The sequence below is a fragment of the Rhinatrema bivittatum genome, chromosome 6 (assembly GCF_901001135.1).
Source record: "Rhinatrema bivittatum chromosome 6, aRhiBiv1.1, whole genome shotgun sequence".
In the NCBI taxonomy this organism is placed as follows: domain Eukaryota; kingdom Metazoa; phylum Chordata; class Amphibia; order Gymnophiona; family Rhinatrematidae; genus Rhinatrema; species Rhinatrema bivittatum.
In genome coordinates this window covers 58,465,340-58,487,446 of record NC_042620.1, presented here as the reverse complement: position 1 = coordinate 58,487,446, position 22,107 = coordinate 58,465,340, and the positions used below count along the sequence as shown (strand labels likewise).

Genomic DNA, 22,107 nt, shown 5'->3' with positions numbered 1-22,107 from the left:
GATGAGACAGCAGACGGGCTGTGGGAAAGAGCCCCTGGGTTGGCCATAGTAGATTCCTCAAGTTGAGAACACAATCTTTCCACTGAGGTGGCCAATGCCTCAATGAATTGTTGTTGCTCCTGGACACATGTCGCCAGATCCAGAATGGCCTGTAAGGCAGATAACTCCGCCGAGTCCATGGCCTTGGCAACCTATTGCACTGGAGGTGGACCCTTGGCCTGGTGCAGGGTTGATACGTCCCCTGGTCGGACCCAGAGAGCCCCTGCCAACAGGAGGCAGAGCATAAAAGGAGACAGAGGTTAGCTGGAACTTTGACAATAGCAATCCGGGGTTTCCACAGGTTGAGACCTTGGGTACCCGGACTGCCTGGACTTAGGTGGGCCTCCGAGGGTCTCCCTGAGAGTTAGCCAAGAGGTGTGCCCACCACAAGCAAAGGTGTGTGGCTGATGAAGATAGGGTCACTGAAGACCTCTGGAATGAGACAGGAAGTGAAGGTCCTCAGGGCGAGATAGGCAGTGCCTACTGGTCAAATCAGAGGTAGGCCATGGGCAGTATCAGAGCAGGTTGGTCTGGTGGTCACAGGAGCGAACAGAGTGTCAGAATGTAGCACAAGGGTCAAAGCCAGGGTATCCATCTGAGGGTGGTCAGCCAAAGCAAGGTTCAGTTCCAAAATCAGTCTGTATGTAGTCAAGACAAGCAAGGGTCAGTTCCAGGTGGCAGTCAAGTGTGATCAGAAGGCAGGCAGTGATTGGTTCCAGGCAGCAGTCAAACATAATCAGAAGGCAAGCAGTGGTTGTTTCCAGGCAGCGGTCAAACGTAGTCAAGCAAGCAGAGGTGAGCACCGTGAATCGGTTTGAGGAGGTACAATAGGAGGATCAGGAGAGTCACTGCAACACATAGAGGACCACGGGAACACAGAAATGCAGGAGAACTGGAACAAGACAGGAACATGACAGGAACGCAGGAACACTGGAACAAGACTGGATCAAGGAAGCAGGAGAACACAGGAATGCAGGAACAGCAAACTAGCTACATCGAAGTGTCGACCCAATTGCTAAGGCGAGGTCCTGGGGACAGGGTCTCGCTTCTTATAGTCCTGCTAGATGACATCATCGGGAGGCGTCTGGGCTGAGGTTCCTGCCCTCGGCCTTTCAAATGTGGAGACATCAGCTGCGCGCACGCCTAGGGGTGGGGCCGAGGAGATCGAAGATGCGGAGCCCCGACAGGAGCTCTGCTGAGAGGCCTGCAGCATGCAGGAAGCCGGAGAAGGCCGTGGTTAGCATTGGGGACGTCGGGAGCTGGCAGCAGGGGCAAGGGAATAGGAACCTGAGCTGCTGGAGGGGAGCGCAAGGTCAGCAGGCCCAGTCGTGGCACCAATGCGGCTGGGATGCGTAATATTTTCTCCTGGAGAAGTACTTGTAACTTTGGGCTTCCCTGATTCTGATTTTTCTTAGTTTAAGTTAGTAAGCGGCACTGATCTGTTTAAGATCCTCAAGGAGTATGAGTAACCACCTGTACTTTTGAACCATATGCAAGTTGGCTTATTAAAGGTTATGGTAAAGACTTTCAGGCTAATTTTAAAGCAAGCAAGCATGCGCCCATACACGACTGTATCAGCACACGAGCAGAGATATGCTATAATTTTAAATTGTGCACACACTTGTGCGTGTACGTTTTAAAGTACAACTCCTGTACATAAATATGTACCTAACCTTAAGAGATTGCTCAAGAAAACATACTTTACATATCTTTCCTAAGACTTTGCCAGTTTTATGCATATATGTAGGTGGATTTTAAAACATGCTCGTATGAGGGACAACCCAATTTTTCCAGTTAGTCTATCAGTTTGCCCAGTTAATATTGAGGTCTTCAAGCCCCTTCTGGTTCTTCATTCTGAATGCCACTCAGTTCACCCAGACCCCTTATCTTGTCCTGTAAGACCTAAAACTCAAGATCTACATACTTGCTCCTCATCTGGAACAGCAGTAAAGTTATGCGGTAACAAGCTGATGCACGCCGTGTTCTCCAGTTTTAAAATATGGATTTATGAATGGAACTGTTGGCCCCGCCCCGGAACAACCATGTTCTGCCCATGCCTTGCCCTTTTTTCACCTCTTATTTTTGATGCACACGCAGGTATATATGTGTGTACTTTGCATCTTTTTAAAATCTGTGATATTCGCACACGGCCTACTTATGAGCTCTTATGTGGGCATTTTTGCATGAGCAACACTATATTCAATCACTTTGAATATAATGGTTAATGCTTCACTAAACAGGGTCATTTACCAATGGTTCTCAAGTCTGATGCAGTTTATCCTATCTTAAAAATGGCTACTCTAGACCCCTAGGATTTTACTAACTATAGGCCAGTCTTCACAATCCTGTTCGTTAGTAAAGTCAATGGGAAGGTTGATTTGATTCAGGTAATAGATCATCTTACATGTCATGAATTCTTTGATCCATATACAATTAGACTTTCAAACTGGTCATGGTACTGAAACAATTTTTGTGGCTTTGTCCAAAGATGTTTTGAGGGAAATTAATCATGAAAATTCCATTGGGCATTTGATACTGTTGATTTTTGTATCTTACTTCAATGCTTAGCCAAAGCTGAAATATCAGAATAGTGCTTATTTGGTTCTTACCAACAGAATATGATTTTTTAAAATCAAATGCAGATATAAGTACACATCAATAAATAGCACTTGAATTTTTTTTTGAGTTTTTTAAATTATTTTAATATCTCTACTGTGCTATAATTATACACAATTTGTACTTCTTATATGAGGACCTTCATAACACCTGTGCATGGGTTTCTTGATGATTTTTCATCTTCTTTCACATATGGGTCCTATTTAATGTTTGGTCCTCAATTGTCCACCTTTTCTTTTTTGAATCTTTAGAACATTTGCATATAAAATGGTGGAAGAATTAATAAAAAAAACCTTCACCCTCCTCCGCAGCAACCCAATGCCGATGTCAGCGCACCTTCCCCCACAGGATTCCTGAGGCACACGTGCATGGCTCACCCCGACCTTTAAAGGGACCACAGTGGGAAACTCACCCATGGCCCCATCTGTTGACATGAGCAGGAAAGCCTATATAAGGGCAGCTCTGCACTCCCAGAATCGCCTCAGCAATGGCTCAGCTCTGCGTGGGTAGTGTTACTCCAGCTCCTTCAGTTCCTGATCCAGCTCCGGCTCCAGTTCTCCTTCAACTACCTGGACTGCTTTTCTGGCTTGACCCTGGTACATCTCCTTGATTCCTCTGCTCGCTGTCTGCCCCGACTTTGGCTTGTTTCCTGGATTCCTCTGCTCGCTGCCTGCCCCAACTTTGCTTGTCTCCTGGATTCCTCTGCTTGCTGCCTGCCCTGACTTTGGCTCAACTCCTGGATTCCTCTGTTAGCTACTGGCCCCTACTCTGGCCCATCTGAATCTGCCTTTGTCTAACTTCCACCTGGAACCTTTGCACGGAGCCCTGCACCTAAGTCCAGCTCTCCCGGCACCCAAGGGCTCAACCTGCGGAGAACGAGGGCTGGTAGTGGTGGAGGTCCAATAGGGTCTCCACACCATCCCGGGCCCCCTGCCAATGGTGGGGACCTACAGTGGGGTTCACCTCCTGTAGGTAGCGTCATCCCTGCCTTGGCCCAAGGGTCCACATTGCAACAGTTTGCTGAGGCCATGGACCTGCAACCTCTCAGGACTCCAGGGCACCCCGGGCCTGGTGCAGAAGCTCCAGCAACAGCAGCAGTTTCTTGAGATGCTGGCCTTGTCTCTAGACCAGATCAATGCCCACCTTAATGCTGCCACTGCTCCCGCAGTGCCATTGCCTACCCCGGTGGTCTCTTCTTCTTCTTCTTCTTCATTTCGTCTCCCGGTTCCCCCTCGATACTCTGGGGACCCAAAGCTCTGCCAAGGATTCCTTAATCAGTGCTTTATGCACTTCTCATTACAGCCTTCACAATTCTCCAATGATGTGGTTAAGTCTACATTCATCTTGTCTCTCCTCAATGGCAAGGCCGTGGCTTGGGCCTCCTTGCTATGGGAGCATGGGGACCCACTCCTACAGGATCTGCAACTCTTTGTCCTGACCTTTAAGCAGGTTTTCAATGATCTCAGTTGGCTGGCTGCCACCGGCTCTGATATCCTGCACCTTTGTCTAGGCTGCTCATAGACTATGCAATAGAATTTTGTACCATGGCCACCGAGCTCAACTGGCAGGAAGATTGCCTCAAGAGCATCTTCTTGGGGGGACATTCACCTTGCATTAAGGATGAGCTGGCAGCCAGGGATCTCCTGGAGTCACTCGATGACTTGATTGACCTAGCAGGAAGAGTAGATTGCCATCTTCAGCAGAGATCTCAGGAGCTCCACCCACAGTGCCGGTCTGTCACCCTGGCACCGGCCTTCTTTTCCCCTTTCTCCACTACTGGCTTCTACTCACTCTGATGAGCCTATGCAGCTTGGACGATGCCCCCTGACCACTGAGGAGAGACAACAGCGGCGGGCCTTGGGTCTGTGCCTCTATTGTGCTGGTAAGGCTCACTTCCTAGCCTAGTGCCCCAAGAGGCCAGGAAACACCCATACCTAGGGTCTATCGGGGAGGTGACCCTAGGTTTCACTTATTCTACTCCCCAACTTGTACTTCCTGTGACTCTCCTAGCGGGCAACCAAGAGTTCCAGACGTTTGCTCTTGTGGACGTTTGCTCAGTTGCTGGAGGAAATTTTATCATGGGAAGCCTTGTCGAACATCTCAAGTTACCTACTGTCACCCCAACGGACCCCTCTGGTAATTTCCTCCATCTCGGGGATTCCCTTCCTGGACAAATCACTAAAATGACGCTTCCCATAAGCCTAAAATGGGACTTTTACACCAGAAGGAAATCACCTTCCATGTAATGGGGTGAGAGATACATCCCATTGTGCTTGGACTTCTAAAGCTGCAACAGCACTCCAGAGTCATTGACTGGGGAAGCCTCCAGCTTGCCAGATGAGGGTCCCGCTGTCATCAAAATTTTATTTATTTATTTATTTATTTGTACAGTTTTTCTATACTGTTGCACAGAAAAATATTCCATCTCCACGGTTTACAATATGAACACTAAGAAAATAAATACATGAAAAAAAGAATAACAAGTTCACAATAAGATCATCTAATATAAATTATTATAAACAAAATTAGTTAAGAACTTATAAAAACCCATTAATACAAAATTAGATAAAAGTATAAAAACATAAAAAATATGTGGGTCTCAGCTATTGGCTTGGCTATCAATCTCATTTGCCTGCTGGAACAACCATGTTTTTAAGTCTTTTTAAAATATCTTCATATTGTCTGAAAGCTTTAATTCAGGTGGTAATTTATTCCAGAGTTTTGGCCCCACAATTGAGATAGAATGATCTCTCACTTCACTCAAATGGGTGGATCTTATAGTGGGTATTGACAGAAGGCCTTTATTTGCTGACCTTAATTCACGCTGAGGTATGTGCAATCTATTTGTGGAGTTTAGCCAATCTGTCATTTCACCGTACAATATCTTGTGTATAATGCATAAAGTTTTATGCATTATTCTATGTTCTACAGGCAGCCAATGTAGTTCTCGCAGGACTGGAGTGATATGATCTTTCTTTCTTGTATTGGTTAGGATACCGGCTGCAGTGTTTTGAAGTACCTGTAAAGGATGGAGTGTTGCTTTTGGGAGGCCTAACATTGTGGAATCGCAGTAATCTAATCCCGTAAATAACATAGCCTGCAGAACAGATCTAAAATTTTATCATGACAGTAATGGTTTCAAGCGTCTTAACATCATTAGTTTAGCAAAACAGTGTGTTGTGCAACCCAAAGGGCAAGACTAGGTACTCACAGTGGCCACCACGTGTATTAAACGTGTTCTTCCACTCATCTCCGGGTTTAATGCATACCAGGTTATAAGCTCCTCAAAGGTTGAGCTTAGAAAAGATCCTTGCTCCCTGTAGACGATCCAAGAGCTCGGTAATAAGGGGTAGCAGGTACCGGTCCTTCTTAGTGATTGCATTGAGACCACAGTAGTCAATGCAGGGCCGAAGTGAGCCATCCTTTTTTGTGACAAAAAAGAACCCCATGCTCGCGGATGATGGGGATGGATGAATAAATTCTCTGTCCAGATTCTCCCGGATGTATTGGGCCATGACTTCCATTTCTGGGAGGGATAGCTGGTATACCCTTTCCCGTGGAGGGATGGTCCCAGGAAGGAGGTTAATGGCACAGTCATAAGGGTAGTTTGAGGTAGTACCTACACCATCTCCTTAGAAAGCACATCCATAAAATTGACATATTGTGGCAGAAGTCCTGGAATGGCAGTGATTAGGGGTGTGCATTTGTTCCCTATGAATTGGTAATCCGCAACGTATAGGGTCATATTTGTTGTATTTGTGGGGAAGCAAAACGTATCGTGATTCCCCACGAATACAACAAATCTTCACTGACTTTTGGCAGGGGTCTGGAGGGTTCCCCAAGCAATGGATGGTGCTGGCCATCCATTGCTCCTACCATGTGACAGGAGCTGATGGCACCGGTAGCCCCTGGGACATAGTAGGTCAAAGGCTATCGGCGCTATTTTGAATACCGGCAGCCGAGGGTGTGAGTGCAGGAGATGGCTCCAGGACCCCCCGCTGGACCACCAGGGAGTTTTGGTAAGTCTTGGGGGGTCAGGAGGGTGGGGGGTTGTAGTTAATTTAATTTTAGCCAGGAAACGAATAAGAATTAACGCCTAAACATATTGGGGGCCTCCTTGCCGAATGCAACGTATCTTCCCCCCAACGAATATGAATCCTGAATGCAATGTGTGGCATCCCTCTGCACATTCCTAGCGGTGACCAATTGAACCATGGAAGGGCATTGAATGAAAGTTAGACAATTACAGGAAATAGGGCTGACTGATATTACATTAAAATGGTTCACATCCTTCCTAAATAATAGAACCTTTGCAGTAAAAATTAAGGATAGCATATCTGACAAGTTAACATTATCAACAGCAGAGCCAAAGGGCTCAGCACTATCATCAACACTTTTTAATATTTATTTACTTCCCCTGTGTCATTTGTTAACCAGCCTCAGCTTAACTTATTTTTATATACGCTGATGATATTCAAATTTTATTCCCAATAGAGAATGGTCTAGATTCAACTTTTAAACTAGCTGAAATGTATTTAAAAATAATTGGACAGTTACTAGCTCAAATGAAATTGATTTTAAATCTAGATAAATATGTTTTTATTGTTTTAGAGAGGAAAAACACTAATATAGAACTTAAAGTTATTACTTTTAATAATAACTTACATTTTACATTAGCTGATACAACAAGGAACCTGGGTCTGTTTATAGATACCGAGTTAAGTTTTATATTACACATTACAAAAAAAGTAAAAGAAGGTTGTTTTTCAACACTTAGGGGCGGATCTTCAAAACTCCGCGAATAGCTTACTTTTGTTTGCGCTCCAGGCGCAAACAAAAGTAAGCTGGATTTTAGTAGATACGCGCGGAGCCGCGCGTATCTACTAAAAAACCTGGGTCGGCGCGCGCAAGGCTATCAATTTTGTATAGCCGGCGCGCGCCGAGCCGCACGGCCTACCCCCGTTCCCTCCGAGGCCGCTCCGAAATCGGAGCGGCCTCGGAGGGAATCCTCTAACCCCCTCCCCTAACCTTCCCCTCCCTTCCTCTACCTAACCCACCCGCCCGGCCCTGTCTAACCCCCCCCCCTTACCTTTGTTGGGGGATTTACGCCTCCCAGAGGGAGGCGTAAATCCCCGCGCGCCAGCGGGCCTCCTCCGCACCGGGCCGCGACCTGGGGGCGGGTACGGAGGGCGCGGCCACGCCCCCAGACCGCCCAGGGCCGTAGCCACGCCCCCGTACCCGCCCCAAAACGCTGCCGACACGCCCCCAAAACGGCGCGCCGACAGGGACCGCCCCCCGACACGCCCCCCTCGGAGAACCCCGGGACTTACGCGAGTCCCGGGGCTCTGCGCGCGCCGGTGGGCCTATGTAAAATAGGTGCACCGGCGCGCAGGGCCCTGCTCGCGTAAATCCGGGCGGATTTACGCGAGCAGGGCTCTGAAAATCCGCCCCTTAATGAAGGATATCTTTCAGGATCTCCTCTATTGCACTGTGGTGGTATACTTGGATGATGTCCTGATTTTCTCAAAGGACCTTCAGTCCCACCGACAGGACGTGCGGCTGGTTCTTTAATGGCTAAGCACCAATAAGCTCTACACGAAGCTTGAAAAGTGGTCTTCAGGAAGAATTACTCCCCTTCCTCAGGTACATCATCTCCAATTCTGGGTTTCTCATGGATCATGAGAAGGTTACTTGTACCTGAGATTGGCCTCACCCTTCCGGGCTTCGAGCATTGCAATGGTTTCTGGTCTTCGTCAAACTTTTACAGGAATTTTATTCTTAACTTCTCCCAGTTGGTCGCACCCCTGATGTCCCTAACCAAGAAAGACGTCAGCCCCGGAGACTGGCCTCCCAACGCGGTCACCACATTCCTCCAACTGAAGCAAGCCTTCCTGCAGGTGGCAGGTCTGCGCCATCTGGATCCAACCCGTCCGTTTGTCTTGGAGGTTGATGCTTCCACCATTGCAGTTGGGGCTGCCCTAGGCCAGCTCTCTCGGAAAGGACATTTCCTTCCCTTTTCATACTTCTCTAGGATTTTCTCCTCCATGGAGAGGAACTATGGCATAGGGGACAAGGAACTCTTCACCACCAAGCTGGCCTTTCAGCAATGGTGCCAGTGGTTGGAGGGACCCCAACACACCATCACAATCTATACTGACCACAAGAATTGAGAGCATCTCCGACAGACCCAGCAGCTGAAATCCCACCAGGCACACTGGTCCCTATTCTTCAATTGGTTCAATTTTGTGGTGAAATATCGACCAGCGGCAAATAATCTCAGAGATGATACCCTCTCGAGGGCCTTTGAAGAAGATGGGGAATCAGATCCTCCTGGATATGTGATCGAACCCACTGAAATCTTGATAGCCGCCTTACACCCCGTTCCTGCAGGTAAGATGATGGTACCCACCAGACTTCACCAGCGAGTGCTAGAGTGGTCCCACGACTCTTGAGTGGTGGGACATCTGGGTTGGGCCCGCACACTCTTCCTACTCAAACGATACTACTGGTGGCCCCAAATGGACCAAGATGTAAAGGCCTATGTGGATTCTTGCCCTATGTGTGCCGGCCCCCAAGGAACCCCGGACTCACTTATCTACAGATTTCATCGTAGATCTTTCTCTGTCTAGTGGCAATCAGATTATTTGGGTCATCATAGACTGCTTCTTCAAGAGGTCCTTTTTTGTCACACTGCCCAGTCTTCCATCTGCTCCTGAGCTGGCCAAGTTGTTCATCGCTGACATCTTTTGCCTCCATGGACTACCACGTCATATCACCTTGGACCGTGGGGTACAGTTTACCTCCATGTATTGGCACAGCCTCTGTCACAAATTCATCGTCAAGTTGGACTTCACCTCAGTGTACCATCCACAGGCAAATGGGAAATTGGAGTGGACAAACAGGACGCTTAAAACGTTCCTTTGAGCCTTCATGAATAAGCGGCAGGACAATTGGGCTACTCTTTTGCCATGGGCGGAATTCTCACATAACTTTCCTGTGAATGAGGCAACCGGATCCTCCCCCTTCTGAGTGGTACATGGAAGACAACCGCTGCCACTGCTGCCACTATCCCTTACTGTTCACTCTCCAGCAGTCCAATTACCATCTCAAGAACTCCGGGATCTGTGGATAAGAACTCAGGAAATGATCCAAAGAGTCACCCGAGAGCAAAGGGCCTTATGGATAAATGTTGATGTCCAGCCCCCTAATTCCACCCTGGCAACAAGGTCTGGATAAGCACTTGTAATATATGTCTCAGGGTCCCATCCATGAAGTTGGCCCCACACTACATAAGCCCATTCCCTGTTCTGTGTCAAATTGGCCCAGTCTTATACCAGCTCCAGCTTCCCCCGACTCTCAGGTTCTATAACGTGTTCCATGTGTGACTCTACAAACCACTGGTCCTCTCATGGACAGTCAGAAGACACCCCCCCCCCCCCACACTCCTCAAAGGATTTACTCTACCATGTGAAAGAAATGCTGGACATCCGTCATCAGAACAGGAGGTGGGAGTACCTACTTTCTGGGAGGGGTATGGCCCAAAGGAAAACTCCTGGGAGCCTGCAGTCAACATCCTGGATAAAAAGCTCCTCCAGAGGTTCCTTGCCCAGCATCCAAGGAAACCAAGGCCTCCAGGAGGGGGGCTTAAAGGGGGGATACTTTTGCAGTGACTGGCCACCACGTTCCACAGCCAGCTCTATTCACCCCCTGCCGAGGCCGTGTACCTCGCCCTGTGGATGTGGCCCGAGGAAGCTGCCACGGACACCCTCCTCTGCAGCAACCTGATGCCGACATGCCTTCCCCTATAGGATTCCTTAGCATGCATGCGTGGTGCACCCTGACCTTTAAATTGGCCTTGGGGGGAAATGCACCCTTGGCCCCATCTGATGACATCAGCTGGAAGGCCTATATAAGGGCAGCTCTGCCCTCCAGAATAACCACAGCAATGGCTCAGCTCCACGTGGGTAGTGAGTTGCTACAGCTCCTGCTTCAGTTCCTGATCCATTTCTTGCTGCAGTTCCCCTTCAGCTCCCTGGGTTGCTCTTCAGGCTTGACCCTGGTATGTCTCCTGGATTCCTCTGCTCACTGCCTGCCCTGACTTCGGCTTGTCTCCTGGATTTCTCTGTTCGCTGCCTGCCCCAACTCTGGCCCATCTGACTCTGCCTTCATCTAACGTCCACCTGGGACCTTCACATGGAGACCCACACCTAAGTCCAGCTGGTCCCAGCTCCCAAGGACTCAACCTGTGGGAATGAAGGCTAGTAGTGGTGAAGTTCCAGTAGAGTCTCTGCACTACCCTGGGCCGCCTGCCAATGGCAGGGACCTACAGTGGGGTTCGCCCCCTGTAGGTAGCATCAACCCCACCTTGGACCAAGGATCCACATCGCAACAGCTGTATAATTGCCGGAAGACTTCCCAATGTGATATCATGCTTCAAACGTGCTGCTTCAGGGGCTTAAAGCCTGATTTTCAGAAGCATTTACATGCTTAATAAATGGGTTTTAGCCAAGTAAGTGGACTTTTGAAAATTGCTATAATTTGTACCATTGAATTATCCATAGGATTTACTCACATAAGTGCACTTTAAACATATAAATGGCTTTTGAAAATTGTTGCAATAGTATGTGACGTTTATGCATGTAACTCCCTTAAAAATGTATCTGTTAGAATTTAATTCCCCCGTCAATCTCCTTGATGTCTGTTGAGATGACAAACCAAGTTTTGCAGCACAGCATTTCTTGAGTTGTCGTGCAGCACTCTGAAAACACGAACACTTTAAATAACACTATCCAGACCTATGTAGGTACCGTGGACATACAGCAATTCATATACTCAGCCATGTACATAAGTTAGTTTTACATTATTTTTACAGAACCAATATGTTTTTCAAGAAAGTGGAGGTGTGCTCATCATGGCTGAACATGGTTGAGTATATTGATTGTTTTATGTCCACAGTCCACGTGTAAATGTAACATACTATTGTAGCAATTTTCAAAAGCCATTTACTCAAGTTAAGTTCACTTCCATGAGTAAATTCTATGGACAATTCAATGGCATATATTGTAGAAATTTTCAAAAGCCCACTTACTCAGGTAAAGTGCATTTACTCGAGTAAAACCCATTTTTGCACATGTAAAATGAGGCCTTAAATTATTAATTTGGAACCATTGGTGTAGACTGGGGATAAAGTTAAAATAACTGTGCATGGTACTATACGCACCAATATACAGCCGCAAGCAGATCTTTGCTAGTATGTTATAACCCACATGTAATGCACATATCTCTGTTCCACAATATACATGTGTATGTAGGCTTATGTACGAATACATGCAATGCATTAAAAGAAGGTATAGCAATACATTGAATGAAGGTACATTTCCTACCTCTGTAAAAAAATATATGCATGAAAATAAAGTAGGACTTAACTTGTGTATATAGCAGTGTATTATTAAATATGCAAACTTCAAGGAAATTACCAGTTTTACCAATTAGTCCACCAGTTCTCCCAGTCTTTCTCCAGGTGATTGAGACTTTCTTGGTTCTCCAGCCTGAACTCCCCCCAGTTTACCCATACCTTCTACCCACTCAGTATTATCCAATAAATACATTTAATATCATTTACACCAGAAAATTATGAGGTGTAAAATTATATGAGAAAGTTGGCAAATCGATGTGTGTGTCTTTTAAAATATCAATTTACTCACGTACATTTTTTTGTGCGCCGTGAAACATCCCTAGACTGACCCATTTTTTCACACTTATATATGCATGAGAAAGGGAAAAAGCATGCATATTTTTAACTTTTATAAAATGTGGAATATGTGAATAGAGGCTACTTATGCATGTATATGCTAATTTTTATGTACATACAAGCTAATTATAAAGGGGCGGATTTTAAGAGCCCTGCTCGCGTAAATCCGCCCGGATTTACGCGAGCAGGGCCCTGCGCGCCGGTGCGCCTATGTTCAATAGGCCTACTGGTGCGCGCAGAGCCCCGGGACTCGCGTAAGTCCCGGGGTTTTTCGAGTGGGGCGTGTCGGGGGCGAGTCGGGGGCGGGGCCAATCGGCGCAGCGTTTTGGGGGCGGGACGCGGCATTTCGGGGGCGGGCCCGGGGGTGTGGTTTTGGCCCGGGGCGGTCCGGGGGCATGGCCGCGCCCTCCGTAACCGCCCCCAGGTCGCGTCTCGATGCGCTAGCAGCCCGCTGGCGCGCGGGGATTTACTTCTCCCTCTGGGAGGCGTAAATCCCCCAACAAAGGTAGGGGAGGGGTCTAGATAGGGCCGGGGGGGTGGGTTAGATAGAGGAAGGGAGGGGAAGGTGAGGGGGGGCGAAAGGGAATTCCCTCCGAGGCCGCTCCGATTTCGGAGCGGCCTTGGAGGGAACGGAGGTAGGCTGCGCGGCTCGGCGCGTGCCGGCTACACGAAATCGGCAGCCTTGCGCGCGCCGATCCAGGATTTTAGCGGATACGCGCGGCTACGCGCGTATCTGCTAAAATCCCGTGTACTTTTGTTGGCGCCTGGAGCGCCAACAAAAGTACGCCTACGCGCCGTTTTTGAAAATCTACCCCAAAACGAGCATGGTATTAACCATATACACGTATATTGGTGTACAAGCAGAAATATGCTTGAATCATAAATCAAGCAAGCACTTGCACATGTATGGATTAAAATATGACTACCGTGCATAAGTGTGCTCCTAATTTTATGAGATTATCTGAGCAAACCCACTTCATGTATCTTCCATAGGACTTTGTCTGCTTTAATGCGTATATGTAAGCAGATTTTAAAACATACTCGCGCAAGGATCATTCCCAGTTATTCCAAATAATCCACTGGTATGCCCAGTCAATCTCAAAGTCATCCAGACCCCTCGGGCTTTTCATTCTTCTTGCCAACCAGTTTACCAGGATACCTCACCCTGTTGTGTAAGCCCAAAAACGCAAGATCTGCAGACTTGCTCCTCATCAGGAGGAACAGGAAAAAAAACACAGCTAAAAAGCCACCACGCATTGTAACATATGGTTTTAAAATACAGAGTTACACCCATAACTGTCGGCCTTGTCTTGGAATGCCCATGCCCCACCCCCAAGTCTGCCCCTTTTTTGTGCCCATTTGTTTTACTCACACATGAGTATATATGCATGTAATTTCTGGCTTTTAAAATATGTCGCTCACCAATGGCCCAAATGCTCACATATGTGGGCATTTTAGCATGAGCAATGCTTTTAAAATTGACCCGAGTGTGCTTTCTAAATTTATCCCATTATGATCTTCACAAACCTTGCAACTAACAGAAAGAAATAAGAACCATTAAATTAGACTCGGTCTGGTCACATCAGGAAGCGGGCTATTAGTTTTGTGGATTTGATTATCTTCCTGATCAGGCCTTCATTTCTTCTATCTCACATTTAGGGAAATATGTTAAATCTTTTTGATTTAATGTCATGTGCGTTTTAAAAGAAGAGCATGTGCGTCCATGTGCACGCGGTTCTCATCGTGCGCACATGGACACGCCGATTTTATAACATGCATGCGTGCCGACGTGCACATGATATCAAATCTGATACCCGCGCGCACATGCATGCCCAGTTTTATATTGGTGGATGCATGTGCACACGGGTGGCGCGTACAGGGGTGATTTTCTTAAAAGGCATGTGGCAACACAATCGGGGCATTCCCAGTTCCCTCTCAGTCTGCTCCAATTAAAGAGCGGACTGAGAGGGAACTTCCCTATCCTCCTACCTATTCCTCCTCCCTTTTCCCTTCTCCTCTCTTCTCCTCCCTGACCCCTAACCCCCCCCCAACCCAACTATTAGAATTTTTTTGTTTTACAGCTTACTTCATCTTCCGAGGTGAAGTAAGTTGTGCACACTGGCCATCTGCTGGCGCATGAGTCACCAGGTAAGCACAAAATGGCACTGCCCCGGCCAGCCCCTGCCAAGCCCCTGGCCCGCCCCTTTTTGCTCTGCCAGCACTTCTGCATGAACCGGCAGATACGCATGTGGCCGGGCCATTTTGAAAATGTGCTCGGCGCACGCTTAGCCCGGCCACATATATATCTGCCAAGATTTCCGCACGCCGGTATTATAAAATCAAACTTTAAGGCTTGTATTTAATTAAGTGCAGTTTTATCTTGTTTGTTATCCTTTTCAATGATACTTTTTAAACTCTATTTTCATAATTTGCTTTGTTTGTTGTTGCCAAATTTACTTGATAATTGTTACAATTACCTAAGTAGTTTAATTTTGTTTATTTTTGGAATGTGTAATTATTGAATATTGTATGTTACATTTATTTGGGTGAATTTTTGAAGAATTAATTAATAAAATGTAGCATATTCATGTGTAAGTAGCTTGTACCCACATACTTGCTACTTTCTAAAAGTCAAAAGCCTGCGCATATTTTATATTTTCATACAATATACACACAGAAAAAAGGGATGGTCTAGGGGCATTCTGGTGCAGGATCAACAGTTGCATTTGCACATTTGGCAACCTACTCGCATAATTTTATACCTACAAATTATCTTGAGTTATTCATATCAGATTTCTTTATTGTCTAATACTGGCTGCGTGGAAGGTCTGGATGAACTGAAAGGCATTCAGGCTGAAGAACCAAGAGGGTCTGGGTGAACTGGTTGTGTAATTGGTAAACTGTTAATAACAATTATGCATGCATGTTTTAAAAATATATTGACTTATGCATGGAAATCGGGTTGTAATGTAAATTCTATTGATTTTCGCATGTAAAATATATGCACATATATTTTTAAAAAAGGTAGGAAATGTATGTTCGCTCAAAGCATTGAAATACTTGCTTTCAATGCATTGCGTTTATTTATGTATAACCATACATATGCAAGTATGTTATGGTAGAGATAGGTGTATTTTATAATGAAAATGTGTCTGATATGCACCAATCATAAAATACTGTTGTTGATCTAGGCACAGCCCTATACGCACATATATGCCACGATGCAGAGTTACTTGAAAGTTACCCTCCTTAGATTTATGTAATATTGTTTATTTTTGTTTTATCTTTCACAGAGTGCTTTGGTATATGGAGTGAGTGATAAATCTAGTAAATGAATGAAATTAAATATTTTTTGCAAAATGAGCTAGGCTAGTGTTTCAGACTGCTGGTGCTTCCCTTTTGTATGGTGCTGGATTTCTTTCATTCTGTATTAGATTTCTGAAAGGACACTTCAAGGGAAGACACTGGTAATGATAATAATAATACCAATATCACATTTCTTCAAACTAGCATGCCAAAACCTTAACATTGATAATAATTGTTAGTTGTCTTTATATTTATATGTTCTAAAATATTTTCACTGAGTTGCCTACATGGATTTTTGAAAGATATGGGTAAGTATCCATTTTGGCCAAACATTTATGACATCATTCTACTGAGCAATCTGTTGAGGTCCATATTCAAAGCTATTTAGCTGGATAACTCACAAGCTATCCAGTTAAGGTAGCCAAATAAGTCTTTAACTGGCTAAAATTAACTAAATAAGAAAGGGGCATATTTGGGGTATTCTGGAGCTAGAACAAGCTAGCTGAATAACTCATCCTGCTAACACTAGTATTTGGAGTTTGTGAAATAAACTATTTGATTATTTCTAGATGTACTTGACAGCAGGTCTAAAATTATTCTAGAACGTGTTCTCAGATAACTTTAGACTCAGTAGGTTGTATTCAAAAGGAAATAGCCATTTAAGTGGAGATGCAGGATTTAAAATAAGAAGGTGGCATGACTAGTGGCCCAAATACATACACCCACTCTCAAACAATCTCAAAATGTGTATGTGTGGGGAGGGGGGAGGAAGGAAAATATTTTGATTGGGGCAAGTTTTCAGGAAGGAGGAGGGGCTTCACAGACATTTCTCAGGGGGGGATAGGATGAGGACTGGATAGCCATTGACTTTATAAGAGGGTGAGTGCTGGTAAAGGGGGGGGGGGGGCTTTGGGAGTGTGGAAAGGGAAGTACGCAGGGATTCTTACTATGGGCTTATTGCACATTTAATCGTCAAAGCACTAGCATCAGAAATTGCAGTAACAATATTTTGTTGGGGTTTTTTTGTATTGTATCTTATGGAAAGTGACACAAAACTAAACAAAAAAAAATATTGGTAGTTCCTTAATGTTGCTTTAAACCACAGAATATCCATATCTTTAATTTCTGTAATCCAATTTAGAAAATTTGAGAAACAACCAAAAAGTTTCTTATGGTATGAACAATGTAAGACTTTAAAAGGCCAATATTTTTTGCTACTTAGCCAGGTAAGTAGTGACTTTTCCAGCTACATGGCAGCTGTTGAATAAAAAGCTATGTTCAGCAGCTGCCACTTAGTTGGACAAGTATTTATCCAACTAAATAGATAACTGGATATATTGGGGTGGGGAAAGGGCAGATCAAGGCAGGACTATTCATCCTGTCATCTTAATCTGGATAAATGGCTATATTTGGCCTTGTCCAGTTACGTTAACCAGATAAGATAAACCTGCCCTAGACCAGGTCTAACTTAGCTGGATTTAACCTATGTGGCTAAGTATCAATTTGTACAAGGCTATTCAGCAGTATAGCCATGCTGTTGACAACCCATTTAAGTTAGCCAGATAAGTTTTATCTATCTTAAATAAACTTTTTGTTTTGAATATTGGTTTCTAATTTATTTCCAGGGTTTTACTGGACCATTTAATCTAATCTTGGGTTTCAGATCATGAAACAACTTCCAATGGTTATTACCTGCATTATGGATTAAATGTATGTTTGTTACCCAAGAATGTGACCTTTTGACTCAAATCTCGTGCTTAGCTCATTGAATCTTAACAGAGGAGTAAGAAGCTGACTTCAGTGCATAATAATGACATTTTTTCATTGCATCCTTTATTTCATCCCAGTTCAAAACAAACACAAATGTGAAGAGAATTATTTTGGTTGTACTAGTGGAAGATGCATTTTAAACACCTGGCTATGTGATGGGCAGAAAGACTGCGAGGATGGAATCGATGAACTGCACTGTGGTAAGCATTTTTTTTTTTTAGCTTCTTGCTTCTCAAAAAGGCATCAATATGTACAGAAGAAAGTGGCAGTCCACTTTTATTAATAGTTGTATTTGATAGTCTACCAATTGTGTCTAAAGCTGCTCGGATCTTTAAACTAGCACATTACATCAAATGAATTTTACTGATGGACTGTGAATTATGGGCATACTGATTGAGAAAGGGATACGTCATTTATTTCATGAACCAAGAATGCAATCAGGATTTCTACCATGAAGAAAATGGACTGTGGTCAATAGGCATTGCTAGAAAATGATTAAAAATGGATTTTCTATGAAATGTCAAACTCACCAATGAGTAAATGTCATCATGAAATGTGAAAGCACAGAATGTTTGTTTAAGATGTTATATATCTTTAGATTATAGTCAAGTGCACAGGATGAGTTAATCTGACGACTTTTAAAGCATTGGTTTTGATGGGTTAATATTTTCTTGAGAAATTGTCTTGGGGAACTTTGGTGGTTTGTTAATTTTCTTTAATATATAGCTGTCCTCCTACATTCTCTTTATATTGCTTTCATGATGGATTGCTTCGTCCCCCCAGTAACAAGCTAACTAGCATAGATGGAAACCAAGTAGTCAGACTGCCCATATCCATTGTTATCAGAGGAATCTCATCATTTAATCTCTTGATATACAACTCAGAAGCACAAGTATGCTTCAGTGGAAAACACATTTAGACCCAGCTTTAGGTTTTAAGCAAAAATACAGTATCAAGAGTATCTAAAACCTATGAGTCAGTTTGCTGGAACAGTTTTTTTTTTTTTTTTTGTATTAATCATGTCAATTTTAAGTCATCTTGAAAAACAAGAAAAACTTCCAACTATTATGTTGATATTAACATCTACCTTATATAAGTAATATATCCTAAGGAGTATCATGTACTACATCTGAGAGATACATAGGATTCAAGGGGAGAAGAAAAAAAAAAAAGGAAATTATAATATTCTTTATAGGAATTAGTACTAAACACAATTTCCTTAATTTTTGTCCTGATACCTTAGGGGATTACAGGGGAAGAGGTAGCTGGTTCTCTTGCCACTATAAATTGAGTTAGTTGTTCCACTTGTGTGAAAATAAACACTTCAGTTCCCCGTTTTATTATGCATTGACAAGGATACTTCAAAAGAAAAGAGAAACCCAAAGCTACTGCTCTGGGTCTCAAATTTAAGAATTCTCGTCTTTTACTACGGGTAGTTGGTGCAAGATCTGGAAAAATGTGTACATCTTGTCCCATATAATTAATAGGGAACTTTTGAAAGTAAACCCTCATCAATCTACTTATATCAGCGGTGTTAATAAAGGAGACTATTAAAGTATTCCTATCAATCACCTGTAAGGTGGAGTCCTCCAGAAAGCCAGTGAGATTTTCTGGAATTGAAACCACCGGTAGGCGCTAATTTCTCTGAGCACTGGGAAAGTGCACAGAAAAGCAGTAAAAACTGCTTTTCTGTGCACCCTCCGACTTAATATTATGGCGATATTAAGTCGGAGGTCCCGAAAATTTAAAAAAGTAAAAAAAAAAAAAAATTGAAATAGGCCCGTGGCTCGCGGGTTGAAAACCGGATGCTCAATTTTCCTGCGTCCGGTTTCTGAACTCGTGGCTGTCAGCGGGCTCGAGAACCGATGCCGGCAAAATTGAGCTGACAGTCACCGATGTCAAACCCTCTGACAGCCACCGCTCCTGTCCAAAAAGAGGCACTAGGGACGCGCTAGTGTCCCTAGCGCCTCTTTTTACCACTGGGCCTAATTTAAATACATTTATTTACTGTATCATGCGCACAGGAAAGTGTCCTATGCGCGTGCTGGGAGAGCCGCTCTCCTGCGTTTTTTACTGGATCGGCCCGTAGGTAAAGGAAAAATTGGGCTGAGAGGTAGGAAAGAGAGGAATGCAGGAGGACCTTGTGAGACTAGAAGATTGGGCATCCAAATAGCAAGAGAAATTTAATGTGGACAAGTACAAGTTAATGCATATAGGGGAAAATAATCCATGCTGTAGTTACATGATGTTATGTTCCTTATTAGGAATTACCAACCACAAAAAGGGGCGGATTTTCAGAGCCCTGCTCGCCTAAATCCGCCCGGATTTAGGCGAGCAGGGCCTTGCGCGCCGGTGCGCCTATGTTCAATAGGCCTATCGGCGCGCGCAGACCCCGGGACTCGCGTAAGTCCCGGGGTTTTCCGAGGGGGGCGTATCGGGGGCATGTCGAGGGGGCGGGCCAGATCCACACGGCGTTTTCGGGGCGGGACGTAGCGTTTTGGGGGCGAGCCTGGGGGCGTGGTTACGGCCTGGGGCGGTCCGGGGGCGTGGCTGTGCCCTCCGGACCTGCCCCCAGGTTGCGTCCCGGTGCGCTAGCGGCCCGCTGGCACGCGGGGATTTACGTCTCCCTCCGGGAGGCGTAAATCCCCCGACAAAGGTAAGGGGGGGGGTTTAGACAGGGCCGGGCAGGTGGGTTAGGTAGGGGAAGGGAGGGGAAGGTGAGGGGAGGGCAAAAGAAAGTTCCCTCCGAGGCCGCTCCGATTTCGGAGTGGCCTCGGAGGGAACGGAGGTAGGCTGCGCGGCTCGGCGCGCACCGGCTATACGAAATCGATAGCCTTGCGCGCGCCAATCCCGGAGTTTAGCGGATACGCGCGGCTACGCGCGTATCTACTAAAATCCAGCGTACTTTTGTTTGCGCCTGATGCGCCAACAAAAGTACGCCAAATCGCGCTATTTGAAAATCTACCCCAAAATATCTAGGCATCATAGTGGATGATACATTGAAATCATCAGCTCAGTGTGCTGGGACAGTCAAAAAAGCAAACAGAATGTTAACAATTATTAAGAAGGGAATAGTGAATAAAACAGAAAATGTCATAATGCCTCTGTATCACTCCACGATGAGACCGCACCTTGAGTACTGTGTACAATTCTGGTCATCGCATATCAAAAAAGGTATAGTTGCACTTGAGAAGGTACAGAGAAGGGCAACCAAAATGATAAAGGGGATGGAACAGCTCCCTTATGAGGAAAGCTAAAGAGGTTTGGGATGTTCAGCTTGGAGAAGAGATGGCTGAGGGGGATATGATAGGGGTCTTTAAAATCATGAGAGGTCTAGAATGGGTGGATTTGAATTGGTTATTTACTCTTTCAGATAATAGAAGGACTAGGGGGTACTCCATGAAGTTAGCAAGTAGCACCTTTAAAACTAATTGGAGAAAGTTATTTTTCACTCAACACACAATTAAGTTCTGGAATTTGTTGCCAGAGGATGTGGTTAGTGCAGTTAGTGTAGCTGGGTTTAAAAAAGGTTTGGATAAGTTCTTGGAGAAGTCCATTAACTGCTGTTAATCAAGTTGACTTAAGGAAAAGCCACTACTATTACTGGCATCAGTAGCGTGGGATCTACTTAGTGTTTAGTTACTTGTCAGATACTTGTAGTCTGGATTAGCCGCTGTTGGAAACAGGATGCTGGGCTTGATGGACCCTTGGTCTGAACCAGCATGGCAATTTCTTCTGTTGATTTTGGGGCTGGTGGTGGGAGAAAAAGAAAAAGGAGCATTGCTGGAGCTTGTGGCAGTATGGGGGGTAGAAAGAGAGGGGGTTCAAAGGGAAGGGGAGAGAGGTGCCTGGCTCTTCTGTAAAGCTTTACTGATGTAAGTTTTATGTGCTTTGCCTATTTTCTAGAGTTTCTGTATTGTTTTTGATTTACAATGTAATGTTTTACTTTGATATTATTAAATGTTTATTCTTTTAATTTTGATTGATCTATTATGTTTTATGAATAGGTGATTTTTATTATGTGCTTTACCTTTATGTATTATTTTGGTTTTATGGTATGTGATTTGATATTGATATTACTGAGTATTTACTGCATTAATTCTTAGAAAGAGGCAGGAGATAGATGCTGCTACTGTGCAGGAAGAGAATAAAAGGGTGATGGATGTTACTGCGTCTGGGCAGGGGACAGTGAAAGGGAGATCCTGGTCAGAGCGTGAGTAGAGCATGCAATGATAAAGCTGCTGCTACTCAGTTAGAGAGTGTTGTACCAAAACCACTGCTGGAGGTAGGGAAAAAAAGAGGGATATTCTAGGTAGAGCATGGATGAAAGAAAGAGAAAGGAGGATATTATGCAGGAAGAGAAAGAGAGAGTGCCTACCATGCTGCTCTGTTCATCCTATGGTGCCTTTGGCCTGATCGGGGCCCAGAAGGTGGAGAAGAAACAGGCAGCCAGGAAATCTTCAGCTCCAGTTGTTGCCAAGTATTTTTCAATCATTCTAGATATAGACCATGATCCTTCACTTTGTGGACATGGCTTCAGACCCTGATAATTGTGAGCCTGTGTGCATAAAGGAACTTTTATTTGGATTTGTGTCACTCAGGGCCACAACTGGTACTGCTATGAT

The 22,107-nt window shown here is 44.8% G+C and overlaps 1 protein-coding gene across 1 annotated transcript in view; it reads left to right on the top strand.

Annotated features, from left to right (window-relative positions):
- LRP1B (LDL receptor related protein 1B) overlaps positions 1 to 22,107 on the top strand; it is a 3,516,099-nt gene that overhangs the window by 2,790,747 nt on the left and 703,245 nt on the right. The window contains 1 exon segment of the mRNA XM_029607894.1: positions 17,560 to 17,682. Coding sequence (XP_029463754.1) covers positions 17,560 to 17,682 — 123 coding nt within the window.